The sequence below is a fragment of the Cebus imitator genome, unplaced genomic scaffold, assembly GCF_001604975.1.
Source record: "Cebus imitator isolate Cc_AM_T3 unplaced genomic scaffold, Cebus_imitator-1.0 Scaffold118, whole genome shotgun sequence".
NCBI lineage: Eukaryota > Metazoa > Chordata > Mammalia > Primates > Cebidae > Cebus > Cebus imitator.
Genome location: NW_016107433.1, coordinates 871,459 through 891,509, shown reverse-complemented (window position 1 = coordinate 891,509; position 20,051 = coordinate 871,459). Strand labels below are relative to the sequence as shown.

The following is a 20,051-nucleotide window of genomic DNA, read 5'->3' as shown; positions in this document are numbered from 1 at the left end:
CTCCAGGATCTCTGCTTCCTGAAGCAACACAGGTTGGCCAGCTGTTAAGGGTCACAGAGTTCAGGCAGGTTTGTTATTACAGAGAGGGAGATGGCTGTGGAGGGAAGGGACTTGCTGTCTTGGGTCACAGGGTAGCCATCCGGAGGTCTCCTGGTCACAGAGTAGCCATCTGGAGGTCTCCTCCCAGGCTCCAGCTCTTCCCCTCCACAAGGATCTCCTCTCCCCTGCCACCCAGCCTCAAGGAGCTTCTTCAGTCCCCTCTGCAGAAAGCTGCCCAGGCTGCAGAAGACCCAGGCCTGGCATGTGCTGATGTGGATCTGCTGCCCCCTGGTGGCCAGAAGCCCCAGCCACACCGTGCCTCCTTTTCCTCTTCCCCTTTGCCCCTAGGCCACAGCCTTTCCCAGGATTGGCACTCTTTGGAGTTCTCTGGGCCAGCTCCACAGTTCAGCTCCACCTTGGGCCGCAGTTCCCAGGCCCAGGGTAGGCCCCATCTGCAGGCTGAGCCTTTTCCCTTCTCCAAGCCTAGTTCTAGCCTTTGGGCTTTCTTCCACTTGGATTTCTAGGGCAAGTGCACATGCCACTGTCACAGCTGCAGTGTAGACACACCAGTGTCAGGAAGGGCCATGGCCAGAGGGTATTGGAGCAGAGGGTCAGGAGTGTACCAGGCCATGTAGGAAAGGCATTTTGCTTTTTTATTTTCTGTAAAACTCTGTAAATAAAATACAAAACCAAGGGATGTGGCTGGGCAGAGGCAGGGTGGCCAAGCCCCAGACACTGATTTATGGCAAGGGATGTGCTGAGCCGAGGCTGGGAGGCACTTGACTGCAGGCACCGACTCTCCAACCCAGGGGCAACAGAAGAATATATTAGATTTTCATTGCTAGGAATCTGTGGGGGACGGGTATCTGGAGCCAGCCCTTATCCTCCTTGCCAGTGCCTGGTGAGCCCTGAAAGTGGGGGGAAGGGGTGCCAGGAACCTGTGGGTGAATAGTTTAGAATGCTGTGCTGGCCATGCTGCCAGGCCCAAATATGCGGGGCAGGGCATCCAGGGACTCCTCCAGCCGTCGATGGGCAGACTGTCCCTCTTCTCCTGTAATGAGTGAGGATGACATCAGGTGTGTCCCTAGCCCCATCCTGTTCTCCCACACCTGGCGCCATCTCTCCTACTTCCATCAGCCAAGATGTCCCAGAACTCCACCCATCTCTCCATCCCCCAGCCTTACCACACTGCTGCAGGCTTTGCCGGGCAGCTTCCCTCACAGCTTCTGTGTCCGTCTGGCAGAGGTACACCAGGGGCTCAATGCCCTCAGGAGCCTGTCAGGGGAGGGAGCATTAAGGTGGGCCCGTGGAAGCAGATGGGAGGGGCTCAGGGGTGGGGGTGTTGGGAGGGGATGGAGGGGTGGAAGGCTTGGCAGGGGTCACCTTGATGCAGCCCAGGGCCAGGCAGCCAGCCACTCGAGTCTGCACATCCTCATCCTCCAGCTGGTCCAGGAAGCACAGGAGGGCCTATGGAAGGGCATGAGGACAGACTTAACCAGACGCCAGGAGCCCGGGAACCCAGCCCTCACCCTCAAGGGAGCCCTGTCCGACTCACCCTCTCCCGGAAGGCAGGGCCCAGTGACAGGCTCCGGAGCTGGGTGCTGACAGCAGCCATGACCTTGTTGTTGCCATGGACGAGCAGGGAGCTAAGGGCCCGCAGCCCATCCCTTCGCAGACGCCCCTCAGGTGCCAATCTCAGGGCCTTCAGCACAACAGCCTGGTCATCTGAGTTCAGATTCCGCACCAGTAACACTGAAAAAAGGGGCTATGGTGGGTGGGTGGGCAACGTGGCAGGGTGAGGAGCTCCTGAGGGTAGGGAGGGCTTGTCCTCAGACCCAGAAAGTCAGGCCACTTTGTGATCAGGTTACTGCCTCACCTTCCTCGGCAGTCTCGGTCACGTAGGCCTCCATGGAGGGGCTGTCCAGGGTTTCCACAAAACTCCAGAACTGGAAGACCGTGAGCTGCTCTCCAGGTCCTGGCTGGGGCCTTCTGGGCAGCTTCTGCCCCAGGGCATCCTCCAGGAACTTCACACACACTGTAGGAGGCAGTAACATTGGCCTTAGAGTTTGGGTGAACACAGGCTTTTAGAGGGGAGAGATGCTCCCACCCCAGGCTCAGATCCAGGGGCCCCCTGTTCAAACCCCACCCATCTGGGTCCTTTTGCTCTATGGCACAAGCCTTTGCTGGTCTCCTCAGTGCCCAGCTTGTGTATCTGTGTGGGCTCACCTGGCTTCCTTGGGCTTCCTGTCACTGGGAATCTGAGCAAGGGTGGAAGGAGGCGCGGGTAGGCAGCCCACTTACCAGCCTCAGCCAAGCCTGGCTGGCGCAGGGAGAGGCGCACACCATACTGGTTGCAGAAGGTGAGAAGCACCCGCTCCACCGGGCAGAGGAAGCAGCTGAGTCCCTCTGTGCATTGGTCCCAGAAGGTCAGGAAGCCAGGCCGAGAGGCCGAGAACTGCACCACTGTGAGGGGGTGTGGGAAACTGTCAGCAATAGAGCAGGCGGGTGGGTAGAGAGCATGCAGATGGTGGTAAGCTGAGGTAGGAGCCTTTACCTTCCTGGGCAGAGGTGGCCAGGGTCTCCCACCTTCTGCTGAACTCGCATATGGCCTCCAGCACTCGGGCTTCCCGCAGCAGCCGCTCCAGGGCCCATGCCTCCTGGCAGCGAAGGGGTCCAAATGTGCCCAGTTTCTGGAGAACATGGGTGGCGAAGTAGCTGAGGCCTCAGGATAGGGTTTGGGAGCATGGTGCTCAGGGACAAGTCCCAGCATGCATTGGGGAGGTTGGGTTTGCAGAGTGTGGGGGATATTCCATTCAGCAAGAGCCAAATGGCAAGGGCCCCAGGGCACTGGGGTGTGGAACTCAGAGGAGGTATAGAGGACCAGGATGGAAAGGCAGGACTCCCTGGGGTGAAGGGTTACAAGGGAAGGGTGGGGGAACACCACCGGCCTCACCAGCAGGAGGCGACTGCAGTGGTACAGGTGCTGGACCAAGGCAGCGTCCAGAGCTGGACACCCCGTGCTGAGGGGGTGGGCACTAGGTGAATCTATGCTGTCCTCAGCCCCAGCCTCCGGGCTGCTTGGGGGCCTGAGGGAAAAATGGGGTCAATCACCCCAGAAGCACACATCACCACCTGGTCATCAGCATTTATTTTTATTAAGCTTCCCCATCCCAGAAAGGAAGGACAGATGATGCACAGACAGCAGACAGTGGGGTAAGCTCATGAAGGATTTCCAGAAGGAGGAAGGGGATGGGACCAGCAGGTTGTAGTGGGGATCTCTGCAGTCAGTCTGGCCCATGCTGCCTCCAACTGGGACCACTGGGGCTGGCATGGGTGGGAGTAGGTTGCAGGTGGGATGGTTTGTGACAAGTGGACTGGAAAGGGTGCAGGACATGGGCAACAGCTGAGGGAGGAGGGACCTAGCACAAGTCTCAACTAGGAACCAGCAAAGGCCACTCCAGAACTGACAGTTGAGGGGCCAGGGCCTCTGGGAGAGTCGAGGTCGAGGAGTAGGGCAGTGCTGGAGGACCCAGGGTGCATGGCAGGGCACTGAGAGAGCTCCTTCAAAGGGCAGGTTCAAGGTGACACCAAGGGGAAAAGGAGGGGCTGGGGGCTCCCGAGCTGATGGGGACTGGCAGGGGAGATGACATTGCAGAGATGAGGAGTGCGGTCACAAGCACTGGGGACACATGTGGAGTTAGAGACATGGGCATGAGGGACACAGACGCGGTGGACACAGGTACAGCTGCCAGCAACTCAGTCCTCATGTGCTCCACCTGGCCCCGCCTCACCTGTTCTCCTCTTTGACTTTCTCCCAACTCACCTGTTCCACCATCCCCTAGTCCTGCCTCACCTTTTTCCTCTCACCTAGCCCTACACCCATCTTGCCTAGCCCCCTCACCTGTCCCCAGGAACATCATTGTCTTCATCTTCGTCTTCATTGAGAAAGCTGAAGCTCTCCAAGGCATGCTCCACAGTGATGCTGAGACTGGAGGCCCGGCTGCGAGTCAGGCCTTGCCTCTGCTAAAGTTGTGAAGGGTGTCAGAGTGGCTACCACCCCCTGGCTGCCCTTCCTGGCTGCCCTAGCCCAGCCCAGCCCTCCTCACCATGAGCAGACTCTCTAGTCGGGTCACCTCCTGCTCCAGGCCCTGCAGCTCAGGAAACTGGCCACGGTAGTCATCCAGGGCAGCCATTAGGGCCCCCAGTGCCTCCTCTAGCCTCCTGTTCCCAGTACCTCCAGCTGCCCCTGGGACTGGGGTCTGGACAACCATAGCCACGCTAAGTTCTGAATGCTGGGGTGCACGGGTTGGGGGTGAGGGAGTGGGGCTTAGGCTCTGAACCATTGGCTCTGGGGGATCTGGGGCAGGGCTTGTGAGGGGTTTCCAACTGGAATGGGCAGGACTTGGGTGGGAGGTGCTGGGGGCTATAGGGTCTGCCTGAGTGCAGGAAGTGGAGGCTGGCAGGCTACAGGGAATGGAATCGGTTCCTGGGAGGGTGGGGTCTGAGTGTATGGAAGGGCTGGGGAGGGTAGCAAGTTCTAGAGAAGTGGAAGGGCTTACATTTATAGGGGTGGGGCTTGTGGTGGGATGGGGGGGGCTTGTGGCAGTCTGGACTAGGCTGATAGCACTGGGGGTACAATTTGTAGTGGTGTGAGTTGACTTCCTGGTTTTGTGGGTGGGACTTGTGGTGGTGTGGGTGGGACTTGTGGCATGGGTGGGGCTTGTGGAAGTGTGAGTGGGGCTTGTGGAAGTATGAGTAGGGCTTGCTCTGCTGTGGGCAGGGCTTGTGGTAGTCTGGACTGGGCCTGTGATATTGAGGGTAGGGCCTGTAGCAGTAAGGGTAGAGATTATGGGCTTGTGGGTGGAGCTTGTAGTAGTGTGAGTAGGGGCGCTTGGAGCACTGTGGGTTGGGGTAACGGCACTATAGGTAGAGCCTGTAGTGGTATGAGTGGGGCCTGGCAGTTCTAAAGGGCCAGAGTCTGTGGCCTTATGAACTGAGTCTAGGTGTGCAGATGGGGCAGGGTCTGTGGATGTGGGGACAGAACCTGTTGTACCAGGGGTAGAGCTTGTGGCAGAGTGGCCAGGGTCCAGGGCAGGAGGATCAGGATTGGGGTGCTCCCCATGTGTGGGATCTGGGTATATAGGTGGGCTAGGTCCCTGGGCTAGGCTTTCTGGGCCCACAGCCTCCACTGAAGCCTCAGCCAAGGCAGCGTCTACACTAGCCTCACTGATGTGGCTTAGAGTCCGACTATAGGGTACGTGCCCATTTGCCAGGATTGGGGCCACAGCCCCCTCCTCATCCAAGAACCCAGAGCTAGGGGTCTCAGGCCTACGGAAGGCAACTTGGATGGGGAGGGGCTCGGGCTGCTGCACCAGGGGCCTAGGGGCTGATGAGTGGCGGGCAGTGCCTGAGAGCTGTGGGCTGGATGAGTCATCTGAAGATTCGGATGACAGAGACCATGCTGTCCCATTCTCCAGCTCCTCCTGCCGTCGTAGCATGTTCTGAGAAAGAGAGGGCATTTCAGAACCACCCCCAGGGAGCCTCTGGAGGACAGTGAGGTCTGGACCTGGGCTGTGACTCACATAGAAGGCCTGTTCCCGAAGCGAGGGTGTGTCTGGTGGGCTCTGGCTATAGGTGGAGAAGCGCTTGGTGACTGTGGAAGCCTTGTTGACAGAAGAAGCAGCTGAGGGCTGGTCATCCTTGTCGAAGGGGCTGAGAAGGGAAGAGGCTGTTGGAAGGTGCCATAGCCCTCCTGGCCCTCCCCCAAGCCCCTCAGTCCCACCAACCTCCATGTGACTTCCAGGCTGAGCTTGATGGTGCCGAGGTCATTGATATCCACAGCCACAACCTGGGGCAGGGCAGCGAACAGGTCCTTGGTCTCACAGGAGACACTGCCCACAACCACATGGTTGGCCAGGCCCTTCAGTTCTGTTACCTATAGCCAAGAGTGGATGGTGGGGTCACAAGGGGGCAGGGGCCATGAGATTGTGGGCAATGTGAGGTCTGAATTTGCATACAGCTTATAAAATGGTCATGGGAGGCTGAGGCGGCAGGATCAGGGTCAGGAGTTCAAGACCAGCCTGGGCAACATAGCAAGACTCTGTCTCAAAAAAAAAAAATTAGCCAGGCATTGTGGTACACCTGTAATCCTAGCTACTTGGGAGGCTGAGGTGGGAGGATGGTTTGGGCCCAGGAGTTTGAGGCTGCAGTGAGCTATGATTGCACTGCTGCACTCAAGCCTGGGTGACAGAGTGAGACCCCTGTCTCATAAATGAATGAATGAATGACTGAATGCTCATGGGGTCATGGATGCTTGAAGCAGCCTGGGAGCATGGGAATCACTGAAGTCTGCATGGTAGGGCCACGGAGGTCATGGGGGTCACAGTCCCATGGGAGCTTGGGGGGTCAAATATCCACAGGGTCAGAAGATCATGAGGAGGTCACAGGGTCAGGAGGCCATGATGTCCTAAGAGTCACAAAGATTGTTGCTCGCAAGGCCACGAAGATTATAAGGAGACCAAAGGGTCATGAAGATCATGAGATCATATATTCACACGGCCATGGAGCAATGAGGGGGTCACAGGAGTAAGAGACTCAGGGTAATAGGGGTCACAAGGGGTTCACAGGACCATGGTGTCCTGTACTCCCAGGCAGAGACATCACCTTGATAGACAGGAATTCCGTGAGCAGAGGAAGAAAGATGGTTTCTTCACTGTCCCACACCTGCTTTCCACTACCCTCAATTCGGCCCCGTAGTTTCCAGCGCTGACGCCCATATTTCATGCAGATCTGGGGAAACAGGCGGGATAAGCCAGCCCTAGGCATTGGGACCCTGCCGACCCAGCCCCCCTGCACATTCTCATACCTCATACTGATCACCCACACACAGCCTGGCGAAGCCAGCCAGCCCTGGGAGTTGGAGGAGAAGGGGAGAAGTCGGTGAGCCATATTGGGGGTCTTCATCATACTCCATCTGGCCCCCCACCTGCCCCCACAACTCAGTACCTTTCATTCGGAGATGAAACTCGCCCAGCTGTGCCTCCAGCTCGCTCTCCAGCAGACACATGCTCTGGGAGGGAGAGGCAGGGATAGGAGGGGGTCAAGAGCCAGCCACTAGTCCTGCCACACCCTGTGCCTCTGTCTCATGGGCACCTATCCCTCACCTCCGTGTACTCTCGATGCCCCCGAGTGGCCTCTGCCAGGCTGTCCCGGGCCTCTCGGCTCACAGGGGACCCAGTGGTATAGGCACGGACCATGTTGTAGGCACCATCCCGCAGACGCCGCTGGACACAGTATGCCTCATACAGTTCGTCGATCTGGGAAGGTGAGTGGGGTGGCAGTAGGGGGACTGAGACCCACCTCTGGGGTTGCTCAGCTCACCCAGGACCTGGCACTGCCCCTCTTCTCCCTATGATATCCAACCCCCCATCCCAGTCCACACACATACTGCACTCCTACCTTGCTGGCATGGAACTCCAGTCGTCGCAGGAAGCGTTCAATGGACTTGACTTGCTGAGGGAGAGGTGGGTCAGGAGGGGCCTGAGGCCCAGGGCCCTTACCCTCCCCGTGAGCCAACCCCTTCCAGTACCATTCCATACATACTCACCTTGTCCAGATCATACAGGAAGCCCTGCAGGGGGTGGGGAGAAAGGGGCATTTAGGAGGGATGAGGAGGACTCCAGCAGAGGCAGACTCAGACTCATCACAGCTCCCCTGTCTCACACCACAGTCCACAAGCACTCCTGTTGCAGTAGCAACTGACCCCCTTTCCTGCTGGCCTAGCCCTTGGTAGATGCTGGTAGCACAGATCTGGTCCTTTCAACCCCCTCCATATTCCCTCCCCCACCTCTTCCCTGGGATTCCTTTTCTGGCAGGCAGCTGCATCAGAGCTCTATGCCTCTTTGTGCAAGGTTCCCTCTGCAGGGGAACTCCCATTCATGCTTCAAGACCCGGCAGAAGTGTTCCCTCCTCTGGGAAGCCCTAACCTCTTTCCAAGAAGTACCATGGCTCTCCTCAGTACCATTGCAGCAGAATCTCCTGCTATTCATGTCTGTGGGTGTCCCATCTACCCCACTGGAAGCTCCTGGGGCAGGTACTGAGTCCCAAGCAGAAAGTGTACACAGAAAAGTTTGGGGATAGAAAACCCCTCAGCCTTTCCTGATATCCCCTTTTCTACTCACACCTGAACCAAGTCACCCCAGAAAATAGCCCAGATACCACCCAGGGCTGGCCCAGCCCAGCCCTCCACACCACAGAGGCAAAGAGCATCCCTACCTCCCACCACTCACCAGGCGGGAATTCCTTTTGGACTCCCTTATCTGCCCCTGGAGTTTCTCCTGCTCCTGCTGGTGCACTTCCAAGTAGGCCCTGAGGAAAGGGGTGACCAGAAGAATGCACTCGGCTCTTTAGCCTCAACCTGCCCAGGGTGCAGACAGCAGGGAGAGGGCATGGGGATGGAGAAGTTTACTGCTAGCAGGATGCAGGCTTGGGGAGGGATCCCGGGACAGGGCTGGGGAGGGAGGAGCTGCTCACGTCAGACCCCGCTTCAGCGCCGTGTACACCAGGTCCAGCCGCTCGGGCTGTGGCACCTTGGGGGCTGGGTGAGCCACGGAAAACATCCTGGACACTCGGGAGAGGGCGGGGGGCTTCCGTGGGGGCCCCGGCGGGCTGAAGACCGGGAAGCTCCTAAAGGAGAAGCTGTCCTCAGACAGGGGAGAACAGGAGTCCCCCAGACCCTCGCTAGCACCCAGTCCCAGCCCCATCCAACGCCCTTTGACCCCAGCAACCCCGCGCGGCCTTGTACCTGGGCCCCCGCTCGTGGCTGCCGAGGACGCCTGCGAAGGACTGGCTCCTATTGACCCGGGCGCTGAGCAGGCGACGCTGCGGCCGCACGGACAGGGACATCATGGAGCGAGTCCGCGCGGGGCTCCCTGCGGGAGTGAAGCGGGGTTATCCAGTATCGGTCGGATCCCCGAAGCCACCTCCCCGCGGTTCAATTCCAGGGCTGGCGCAGGTCCTTCCTGCCACCAGCACAGCTGCCCCAGCGGGATCCGGCCGGGTCCTCCTAGTCCTGCGGGCCTGGGCGCTAATGACAGACCAGGCGCAGGCGACTCGGCCTCGGACTCAGCGTGGCCTCGGCTCGGCCCCCACTTCCTGCCGAGGTGCCGGCTCCGCCTGCCGCAGGGCAGGAAGGGGGGGTCTCTCGGGGACCCTCCACTGGCTGGGAAGGGGCAGGAAAGGGGCGGCGCGCACGAAGAATGTGCGGAAGCGCCTGTTTACCCGGGGGCGGGGCAGCCTCCCAGCCCAGCCCCTGAAGCCCCCTCAGGGTATAGGGAGGTCTGGCGCCCCCACCCTGGGAGGCCGAGGAGGTCCGGGGCGGGGCGGGGTGCGCGCCTTGAGCCCTACAGAGCTGCCCGACAGGCCCAACCAGGAGCGGGTTTGTTGCCAGCCCTGTGCCCGCCAGCGTGACCTGCTCCCCCCAGCCCCCACAGAGGGCTCCGCCGTTTCGGCGCCCTCCCGGCAGGGGGATTCCCAGAGTGGGGCGCGATGCCGAGAAGGGCCCCGCCCCCTCCTCTTCCCTGCAGCTCCCACCTGGAAACTGAGTCACGGACATACGCCTCGACCTCTAGCCTCGGCGGGAGAGCTCCTCGGCAGACCCCCCACCCCGCTTCAGCGAAAGAGGCACTCCTGGCCCCCGAACCCGGCCTGCACCCCCTGGGGCCAGCCCCTGAGCTTTCGCAGCCCCGAGCCGGGTATTACCTCTCTTCTTGGTGTTCATGGTGGGTCCGGGACGGCACCCGACCTGTGCTCGCCCCCCGCAGCACCTCCGACCCTGGCCACTTGGAGCCGCCCGCTGAGCTCCCCGCTCGCTCCCAGCGGCTCTGGCTCGGCGTCGGCTCCTCCCGGCGCCGCCCCCCGCCCAGTTCCTGCCGCCTGACTCAGCCCGCCTGGATGGGGCGGGACGGGTGACCGGGGTTCCCCTCGGGGAGGGGACAGACGGGGGATGAGGGGTCTTCTTGGCTGGGGTCAGTAATGTGCATTAAGGGATTTGAGCGTGGGGATGAATATGGAAAGATAGAATGAGGGCGCTGAGTGGAGGATGTATCAGGGACCGGGCTTAAAGAGTGGCTGTTGAGCCGGGCGTGGTGGCTCACGACTATAATCCCAGAACTTTGGGAGGCCCAGGGGGGCGAATCACGAAGTCAGGAGTTTGAGACCAGCCTGACCAACAGGGTAAAACCCTGGTCTCTACTAAAATTACAAAAATTAGCCAGGCGGTGGCGCGTGCCTGTAATCCCAGCTACTCAGGAGGCTGAGGCAGGAGAATCGCTTGAACCCGGGAGGTGGCTCTACTGCATTCCAGCCTGGGAGACAAAGCAATACTCTGCCCGACCCCCCACTCCCACAACACACACAGAATAGTGGCTGTTGAGCGGTACTAAGGCCAAACACACAGAGGGCTGAGAGCTGGGGTTCTAAGTGTGCAATGGTGGATAGTAGGGGACTGAAAAGTGGAAGGCTGGGGCTCAGGGTGCTGTTTGGAGGGGCTGTGCAGATGGAGGGCAGAGAGTTAGGGCACTGATGACCAGGGGACTCCGGGGCTGAGAAGAGAGGGTGAAAATGTGGGACTAGATCCACCTCATAATAGGGTGTGCTGCTGCACCAAGAGGGATGCAGAGAAGGAACTGGGTGCAGAGTCCCACAGCCCCATGCACTACCCACTCCTACTACAGAGTACTCAGTCTGGGCACACCCCTCCTCCCAGGACCCAGGGGAAAGGAGGGGGTCTAGCTGCCAGCCGGGGCCTCCCTACCCAAGTTGCATCTTAGACTAATGCCCCATCCTTCCTGCCCCCAGTTCACACGGGCCTCTCAGGTTCTGCATTTCCATGGTACCAACTTGTTCCTATCCCCATCACCATCCCCAGTATCTCTCTCTCTCTTTTTTTTTTTTAAGACAGAGTCTTGGTCTGTTGCCCAGGCTGGAGATCACTGGCATGATCTCGGCTCACTGCAACCTCTACCTCTCAGGTTCAAGCAATTCTGCCTCAGGATCCTAAGTAGCTGGTATTACAGGCACCCGCCACCATGGTCAGCTAATGTTTGTATTTTTAGTAGAGATGGGGTTTCAGCATGTTGCCCCGGCTGGTCTCAAACTCCTGACTTCAGGCGATCTGCCTACCTCATTCTCCCAAAGTGATGGGATTACAGGCATGAGCCACCATGCCTGGCCTATCTCTTCTTTGACTATCCCATGTCCACCTCTAGCCTGGATAGAAGCCACCATGCCCATCCCTCTCCTGACCTTGTAGGGCCCCCCATCTCATAAACACTCTTGCTCCTTGAGGCTCAGTTCACCCTTACTGTGTTTACTTTCTTCCCAAGAGGCTGAGGTGGGCCCAGGGGTCTGCATTTCCACAAGCTCCCACTCCCCCGACAGATTCAGATGCAAGAGGTCCAGGGACCTCAGTTTGAGAAATGTTATTCTCCCCTCCTCCTTGAAGCCTGGGTACCCTGCACCCTACACTGGTAACCTGTGCATTCCCATGGATTGCCTGTCTAACACTGACCTCTCTGCTCCCTTCAGCCATCCCCAGCCTTATCACTCAGCTTTATAATGCCCCTTTCCTAAACCACAACCACATTGATGCAACCCTCAGGCTTTCCATCACCCCCACCTCACCTGCCTTTTACCTGAGACCTCTGGTCCCTTGAGTCCTCACTCATCTATTCAGCTATTCACTGAGTGACAACCCTGTGCGAAGCATGTGCCAGTCACTGGAGATACAGCCCAGAATTTCACAGACCCCACCCTGTGCAGAGCTCACAGTCCGCCTCTGCTTTCTTTTTTTCTGCCAGCTCCCTCCTACCTTCTCTTCCCTACCTTCCCTGCACAGCCTCCTCCCCAGCCTGAATCGACAGCCACCATCCCATCACTTGCCTGCTGTGAGTATCCTCAGCACTGCACACCTCTTTCCCATCTGGCAGAAACCAGCCCTGGGGAACCCAATTCCCAGTCTTCTCTACACCTGCACACAGGCTGGCAGGAATTGCCATAGGTCTTGGCACAGCAACCTGGCTGGAATCACAGAGCAATCCTCAACCTTGGCCAGGCCCCTCACTGCCTGCCCAGCAAATACTCGAATGTGACCCTAGTCATCTTTCTTGTTTCGGGGTGTTTCAGTCTTTCTTCACTAGTCTCAGACAAGTTCAAGTCACTCCCACATGAAAGATGAAAGCAGGCTGGGCACAGTGGCTCATGTCTATAATCCCAGCACTTTGGGAGGCAGAGGAGGGCATGTGGTCAGGAGTTTGAGACCATCCTGGCCTACATGGTGAAACCCTGTCTCTACTAGAAATACAGACATTAGGCCAGGTGCAGTGGCTCACGCCTGTAATCCCAGCACTTTGGGAGGCCAAGGCAGGTGGATCACCTGAGGTCAGGAGTTTGAAACCAGCCTGACCAACATGGCGAAACCCTGTCTTTACTAAAAATACAAAAATTGGCTGGGTGCGGTGGCTCACTCCTGTAATCCCAGCACTTTGGGAGGCCGAGGTGGGCGGATCATGAGGTCAAGAGATTGAGACCATCCTGGTCAACATGGTGAAACCTCATCTCTACTAAAAATATAAAAATTAGGTGGGCATGGTGGTGCTGGCCTGTAGTCCCAGCTACTCGGGAGGCTGAGGCAGGAGAATTGCTTGAACCCAGGAGACAGAGGTGCAGTGAGCCGAGATTGCACCATTGCACTCCAGCCTGGGCAACAAGAGCGAAACTCCATCTCAAAAACAAAAAAAAAACAAAAATTAGCTGGGTGTGGTGGCAAGCACCTGCAATCTCAGCTATCACAGAGTCTGAGACACAAAAAGTCTGAGGCACGGAGTCTGAACCCAGAAGGTGGAGGTTGCAGTCAGTGGAGATTGCACCACTGCACTCCAGCCTGGGCAACAGAGTTAAGACTCTGTCTCAAACAAACAAACAAACATTAGCCGGGCATGGTGGTGCCTGCCTGTAGTCCCAGCTACTTGGGAGGCTGAAGCAGGAGAATCGCTTGAACCCAGGAGGCGGAGGCTTCAGTGAGCCAATATCGTGACACTGCACTGCACTCTAGGCTGGGAGACAGAGCGGGACTCTGTATCAAAAAAAGAAAAATGAAAAATGAAAGCAACCCTGGAAACTGTCCAGATGCTTGTCAATGAATAATGGAATTATCACACAGCAAAAAGAATGAAAAATATACAGCGACATGTAACAACATGGGTGAATCTGAGAGCAAGCCAGAGAGGACAGATGTATGATCCCCTTGATAATGAAGTTCAAGAGCATGCAAAACTAATCTATGGTGATAGAAGTCAGCCTGGGAGTCTCCCTCCAGGTGTTGTGACTGAAGAGGCCACAAGGGGTCTTCCAGGGTGCTGGTAATGTCTGAGTTCCTGCTCTGGGTTAAGTTTCCTGATCATATATGGGTGTGTTCTCTTATGAAAATATACAGAGTTGTACACTTAGGACATACACACCTTTTGTCTGTCTATTATATTTCAATGTAAAATTGGTTATAAGTAATTACAAAATGTTGGGCCGGCAGAGTGGCTCACACCTGTAATCCCAGCACTTTGGTAGGCTGAGGAGGGTGGATCACTTGAGGCCAGGAGTTTGAGACTAGCCTGGCTAATATGATGAAACCCTGACTCTATTAAAAATACAAAATAGAGCCGGGCGCGGTGGCTCAAGCCTGCAATCCCAGCACTTTGGGAGGCCGAGGCGGGTGGATCACGAGGTCAAGAGATCGAGACCATCCTGGTCAACATAGTGAAACCCCGTCTCTACTACAAATACAAAAATTCAGCTGGGCATGGTGGCGTGTGCCTGTAATCCCAGTTACTCAGGAGGCTGAGGCAGGAGAATTGCCTGAACCCAGGAGGCGGAGGTTGCGGTGAGCCGAGATTGCGCCATTGCACTCCAGCCTGGGTAACAAGAGCGAAACTCTGTCTCAAAAAAAAAAAAAAAAAAATACAAAATAGAGTGGTGGCGTGGTGGTGTGGCCTGTAGTCCCAGCTGCTCAGGAGGCTGGCTGAGGCATGAGAATCGCTGTACCCAGAGGCGGAGGCTGCAGTGAGCTGAGATCTCGCCACTGCACTCCAGCCTGCAGCCTGGGTGACAAAGCGAGATTCTTCCAAAAAAAATTATTTTAAATTACAAAAAAGAAGTGACTCAGCCTGGTGCAGAGGCTCATGGCTATAATCCTAGCACTTTGGGAGGCTGAGGCTGGTGGATCACCTGCAGTCAGGAGTTTGAGACCAGCCTGATGAACTTGGTGAAATCCTGTCTCTACTAAAAAAAAAAAAAAAAAAAAAAAAAAAAAATTAGCTGGGAATGGTGGCACATGGCTGTAATCCCAACTACTTGGGAGACTGAGGCAGGAGAATCGCTTGAACCCAGGAGGTGGAGGTTGTAGTGAGGTGAGACCGTGCCATGGCACTCCAGCCTGGGCAACAAGAACAAAACTCCATGACTCTCCTGTCGGCCTCATGTCTTTCTCCAGCTACCCCAATTCCTCATCTCATCTCTCTCTCCTCTCCTTTCAAAGCCAAATGTCTTGAAGAGATGTCTACCTGCATTTCCTCATCATAGCCACCTACTCCTCTTCCCATCCTGGTCCGGCTTCTGTACCCACCACTCCCCTGACTAGTCTGGACAAGGTCACAGTGACCTCTCTGTTGCTGAACCCAGTGCCCATGTTTTATCCTTATCCTGCTTGATCTCAGTAAAGCTTTGGACTTTGTGGCTCCCCTCTTCTTTAAGCCCTTCCTTCCCCTGAATTTCAAGAGGCAATACGCTGATTTTCTACCTACTTTTCTGGCTGTACATCTTACTTTCCCACAGAGGCCCCTTTTCTCCCCCATCCCTGAATGGGCCTTATCCTCCCTGCTGTTGGGCTGTGCACAGCTCCTGCAGCTCAATGCCATCTAAATGTTGCCAACTTCCTTATCTCTCCCTCACCCAAGCCACTCTTCTGAGCACCAGGCCTCTGTACCCAACTGCCGCTTGCTGCCTCCCCAGATGCTGAGTGCACCGTCACAGTGCACAATGGGTTTGAGGTTCCCAAATCAAATTCACCACTTTCAGCCTGACTCTCCCTAGTCTCAACTTCTCCATGACAGCCCCAACACCTGTGCACCCAGAAGTTCAAGACAGAAACTAGGAGTCATCCTGGATGTCTCAGTTAGCCCCCATGGCCACTCAGTCACCCCTTCCTGCCAGGTCTAGCTCTTAACTCTCTGCAATCTGCCCCCTCACCTCTACCCTGATAGCCAGAATTCAGGTCCAAGCCATCATCAACATTCCCCTCGAACCTTACATTTGGGCTCCTGATGAGCTAGAACCTTCCTGGGGGAATCCCTGTCTCCACTCTAACCTGCAATCATCCATTCATTATTCAGTAACAATACTGACCTTAAAATACCAGCCACCTGACAGTGCCAAAAACTGTTCTTTATTGAGAGCTTTCTATATGCCAGGCACTGAGCTTAGCAAACATTATCTCATTTAATTCTGGCAACAGCCTTATGGGGGTAAGTCCTATTAGCCCCATTTTGCACCTGAGAAACCTCAGGCTAACTAGCTGTGTGACCTTGGGCAAGACACTAATTAGTTTTTGGGTTTCAGACACCCATCTGTAAAATGAGGACAATAATAATAATAACAAGAGCTATTTCCCAAGGCTGTTGGAGGATGAACTGAGATCTCTCAAGAGGACATCCCTCTATAGGAAGTGTTTGGGGACGGGAAAACTGTATGTGGGATAGGGATGTTGGGTGGACACACTACCTAATTTTTTTTTTTTTTTTGAGACAAGGTCTCACTCTGTCACCCAGGTCTGAGTGTAGTGGTGCGTTCATAGCACAATACAGCCTTGAACTCCTGGGCTCAAGCAATCTTACTGCCTTAGCCTCCCAAGTAGCTGGAACCACAGGCGTGCAGCACCATGCCCAGCTAACATCTCACTGTGAACACACAACAAATATTAACTGCTGTTATTATTAACAATTACAAAGCCGGTAAGTGGCAAAGCCATGATTCAAATGCAGGCTGTCTGACCCTGGGACTCTAAATCTTTTTTTTTTTTTTTTTTTTTGACGGAGTCTTGCTCTGTCACCAGGCTGAAGTGCAGTGGCATGATCTCAGCTCATTGCAACCTCTGTCTCCTGGGTTCAAGCAATTCCCCTGCCTCAGCCTCCCGAGTAGCTGGGACTACAGGCGCTTGCCACCACACCCAGCTAATTTTTTGTATTTTAGTAGAGATGGGGTTTCACCATGACCAAGATGGTCTCCATCTCCTGACCTCATGATTCACCCACCTCAGCCTCCCAAAGTGCTGGGACCACAGGTGTGAGCCACTGCACCCTGTCTCTAAGTCTTTAATATCACTCTATTTGGACTGTTGTGAAATAGCCACAGGCACTCTTACCCCAGGGAGAAAGCCCAGACTCTCAAACATGACCCACCAAGCCCTTCAGGATCTGTCCTGTCCCTCACATTCTTTCAACCACTCTTCCCCTCCCAGTGCCCTGCTTTCCCTGTTCCAGCAACTGAGACCCTCTCTCAATACTTGCAAGCTTCTTCAGAATCTGACCTATAGCCCTCATTGCTCCTATTCCTTCTTCCCACTTCCCAGGGCCAAGTCCATCTCTTTCCTCAGGTCTACCTTATGACTTCTTCCTCCAGGAAGCAGGTCATGGGTTGGTTCCCCCTTTTTGGCTTCCTCCCTCTGAACCCAAGACCACATAACTCAGTTGTCAGTTCTCCTTTAGGGCCTGTCTTCCCACCAGACTTAACCTTGTGAGGCCTGGGACATATCTGCTTGGCTCACTACAGCACTCTAGGGGCCCTCCACCCGCCAGAGCACCTGGGAGATGAAGGAGGGGGAGCAGTGGGGGAAGCTGGGCTGCCTAGACACAGAAACAGCAGGTCTTGAGCTGTTTGTTGGTGGGGAGGATTTCAAGTCTATGTCTACCCCAACTCCCCTACCCCACATAAAATCTTCCCTCTCCCTTCCCACTTGCTGATGGTATAGGATCCCCTGGGATTCTGGACTCAGAAACAGCTGACTGTTCCATCAGTTTTCTTTCTCTGGTTGGCCCTCTGCTGCCACCATCCCCAGAGTCCCACAGGAACCAGGATGTCTAACTGTTGGTACAGATGACCATCAGAATGTCCATCTGAGTGACCACTTCAGGAGATGGGTGGCCAGGATTGCCGTTGCTGGGTGAGGAGAGGTAGGAAAAGAGCTGAACCCTTTGAGCTAAGGCAGGAGGGCCGCCTCAACTGGTGGGGGACTGGCTGATAAAGAGCCTAGGGACTCTCCCCGCATGGGAAAGAACCCAAATCCAAGTTTCCAAAGGTTATGGGGCTTGCAGCACAGCCAGGTCAGGATGTCCAGAAGTGGAGCCCTGACCTGTGCGCCTGCATGGCCCCAGATCCTGCAGTTCCACTATACTTCCTACACACCAAGACTGGCATACCCGGGTGCGGTGGAATATCCCACCACCTGGCTGCCCAGCTCAGCACTGTGCCAGGCCAGCCGCCTCTCTGGGAGTCCCCGGGTCTAGCCCCGCCCCGCCCCAGGGCCTTCCCTGACCGAGGTAAACAGAGGCTAAAAATAATCCGGGCAAGGGGCAGCTGCAATGGAGAAGGGGGTCTCCCCTGAGCCTGCCCCTGTCTCCATGGCAACTGCCCCCAAACCCGGGGCTGACGTCATTTCGCAGCTGCCCAAGCATGTAGGAGGGAGGGGGAGCGGCGCGGCCTGAGACCCCCCCCACCCCGGAACCGGGCGGAGGCGGTCGGGTGGCCTCACTTCCTGCCGGCCCCCTCCCTGGTCAGCTGGTCACATTCTCTGACCGCGCGCTGGGAGCTGGGCGGCCTCCCCCGGGCCGGGCCCTGTCGGAACGGCGGCGCAGAGGGGCAGCCGTGACTCATCCGCGCCCTCCCCGCCCGCTTCTCCCCTGCAGGACCTAGCCCAGCGCCCTGAGTCCTCCCCTCACCAGCAACCAAACCTAGACCCCTGGAACGGTTCACCTGGCTCCTCTCTCCCGCCGCAGCCACAGGACCCAAGCCGGGAGGGGGGTGGAAGGAGCTATGCCAGTCCTCCTTGTCCCGCTGGAGTATTTTGTACCTTAGTCCCCAGTTCATTCCTCTCCCCACTCCAATACGACCGAGGTGGATGTCGCAGGGGCAAGGACTCAGATCTAATTCCCCTTCTCCCAAACCAGCTGTGTGACCTTGAGAATACTACTAACCTCTCTGGGCCTGTTTCTGCATCTGCCAGATGGTCATAACCCTCCTCAGATGCTGTGCGTTGGCCAAATGCGGCAGGCCCAGGGCGCGGCCCGTCAGATGGCAGCCAGTGCACCAGGATTGTTACAAGAGGCTGCGCGCAGTAGGTGCTTGGGCGGCCGCCTGAACACGCATTAGAACTGGCTGGGGAGGGTCGGTAGGGGAGGCCGGACTCAGGCCTCACCCTGGAGAGGAGGACAAAGGGTGATGAAGACGGACTGAACCCGACCTCTAGCCCTGGTGAGCAGCCCCTTGCCCAAACCCGTTCTGCAGGGTGCCCAGGCCCGACTGTTGCAGGGACCTCGCGCCAGCCTCCATTTCCAGGGACAAGCTCTGTTCCCCGACCAGGACGGTCCTCTCTGGCTTGGGCTACGCCAGGTTTGGGTTAAGAGCCCGGCTCCAACCCAGTCTCGGTCACCTCGGGGTCGGCCACAAAGCCGCTTATGCCGGCCCCTGGAGCTAGGAGGATTAGCTCAGCTCGGAGGCCAGCCCGCATCCTTCGTCGCCCCCTCCCAATTTCCAGCCCAGCCTCCCCTGCGGCGAGGGCAGCAAGGGCTCCCGGGGAAGGCGCGTGCCAGGGCCCAGGCTGGCGCCTTGCGCCCGCCCTCCGGCCTGGCCCACCCCAGAGCCCCAGGGCACCGGCCGCCAGGGCCTTGCCATGGGAGGAAAGGCGGCACCGCCAGGCGCTGCAGGCCCGGAGGCGGCGGCTTTTGTGGGAGAAGCTACGTTCTCCGAGCCTGGGGGGAGGGGAGGAAAGACACGGCGCGGCCGGGGTCCCGGGGAAAGGGTGAGGCGGGACAGGGCCTCAGATTCCGGACCCGCCGGCCAGCGCCGGCGGGGGAGGCACCAGAACCTTCATGCCTGCCTCCCGCCCGGCCTGCAGCCCCGGAAACGGCGCGGACACTCACATGGCTGCGCTGGGCTGCGCGGACCTCGCGCTCTCCTTGCGCTTCGAGGTGCCCGGCCTTGTCGCGCCGCAGCTGCCGCTGTCGCCGCCGCCGCCGCCGGCCCCTCCCTCCGCCCGCCGCCCCGCCGCCCCTCCCCTGGCCCGCCGGGCCCCACCCCCTGCGCTCCCGCGGCTCCCGCACCCCTGGAGGCGCCCACGGCTCGCTCCGCCCCTTCGGTAACTGGGCAAGCCGGTGGCCCGTGCAGCCCACCAGCTTCCAGGGAGGGGAGACCCTGGGGGATGTAAGGGCGGCTTTCTGGGAACCTCACACAGACTCTGAAACGGGGAGCGCCTGGGAGCCCCGCCTGCTTGCCCCCTCCCCAGATCCCTCGAGTTCTGGAGACCTTGCGGGGCCCCTGTCTGTGGCCACCTGAAACAGATCCTGGAGCTGCTACTGCTGGCTTAGGCTGTTTGGCAGAAAGCATCCAGGGCCGTTTCGGTGAAGGTCTTGGGGAGTCCAGAAGCCACCTGACCCTGCTGGGTCAAGACGCTACCCTTCAGACCTGCCATTTCAGCCAGCCTCAGTTTCTCCCCTGTAGGGGCAGGCTGCCCTTTGTGCCACTGTCTGGCTGGTAAGTCCAGGCTCATACCTGGGTCATGCATTCCCCACTCATTGGGTACTGGTTTTGGGGCAGTCTTGGGGTGGGGATGGTGGCAGGGTCCAGGTACAGGGGCATGTGTTGGCCAACTCAGCCCTTTCCAAAGCCCAGCTGGAATGCTGGCGCTCAACACA

The 20,051-nt window shown here is 57.5% G+C and overlaps 1 protein-coding gene across 6 annotated transcripts; it reads right to left on the bottom strand.

Moving 5' to 3' along the window:
• Positions 1 to 669: 669 nt before the first annotated feature.
• On the bottom strand, positions 670 to 19,403 carry RIPOR1 (RHO family interacting cell polarization regulator 1). 6 transcript variants are annotated; one of them, XM_037742298.1, is made up of 23 exons: positions 18,336 to 19,221; positions 8,843 to 8,969; positions 8,572 to 8,724; positions 8,328 to 8,406; positions 7,646 to 7,669; positions 7,498 to 7,551; positions 7,203 to 7,355; positions 7,045 to 7,108; positions 6,905 to 6,948; positions 6,703 to 6,828; positions 5,826 to 5,974; positions 5,622 to 5,751; positions 4,816 to 5,540; positions 4,146 to 4,650; positions 3,941 to 4,062; positions 2,993 to 3,125; positions 2,594 to 2,729; positions 2,341 to 2,502; positions 1,916 to 2,074; positions 1,595 to 1,791; positions 1,423 to 1,506; positions 1,224 to 1,314; positions 670 to 1,090 (listed from the first exon to the last, which is right to left on the bottom strand). In XM_037742298.1, exons 1-23 carry the CDS (start codon positions 18,370 to 18,372, stop codon positions 993 to 995), a joined length of 3,552 nt encoding a protein of 1,183 aa, XP_037598226.1. In that variant the 5' UTR covers positions 18,373 to 19,221; the 3' UTR covers positions 670 to 992. The 6 variants fall into 6 exon arrangements, with proteins under 6 accessions (XP_037598226.1, XP_017394875.1, XP_037598223.1 ...); XM_017539386.1 differs by lacking the exon at positions 18,336 to 19,221 and adding an exon at positions 19,281 to 19,403 and having other exon boundaries at positions 4,146 to 5,540; XM_037742295.1 differs by having other exon boundaries at positions 4,146 to 5,540.
• Between the last annotated feature and the right edge of the window lie 648 nt (positions 19,404 to 20,051).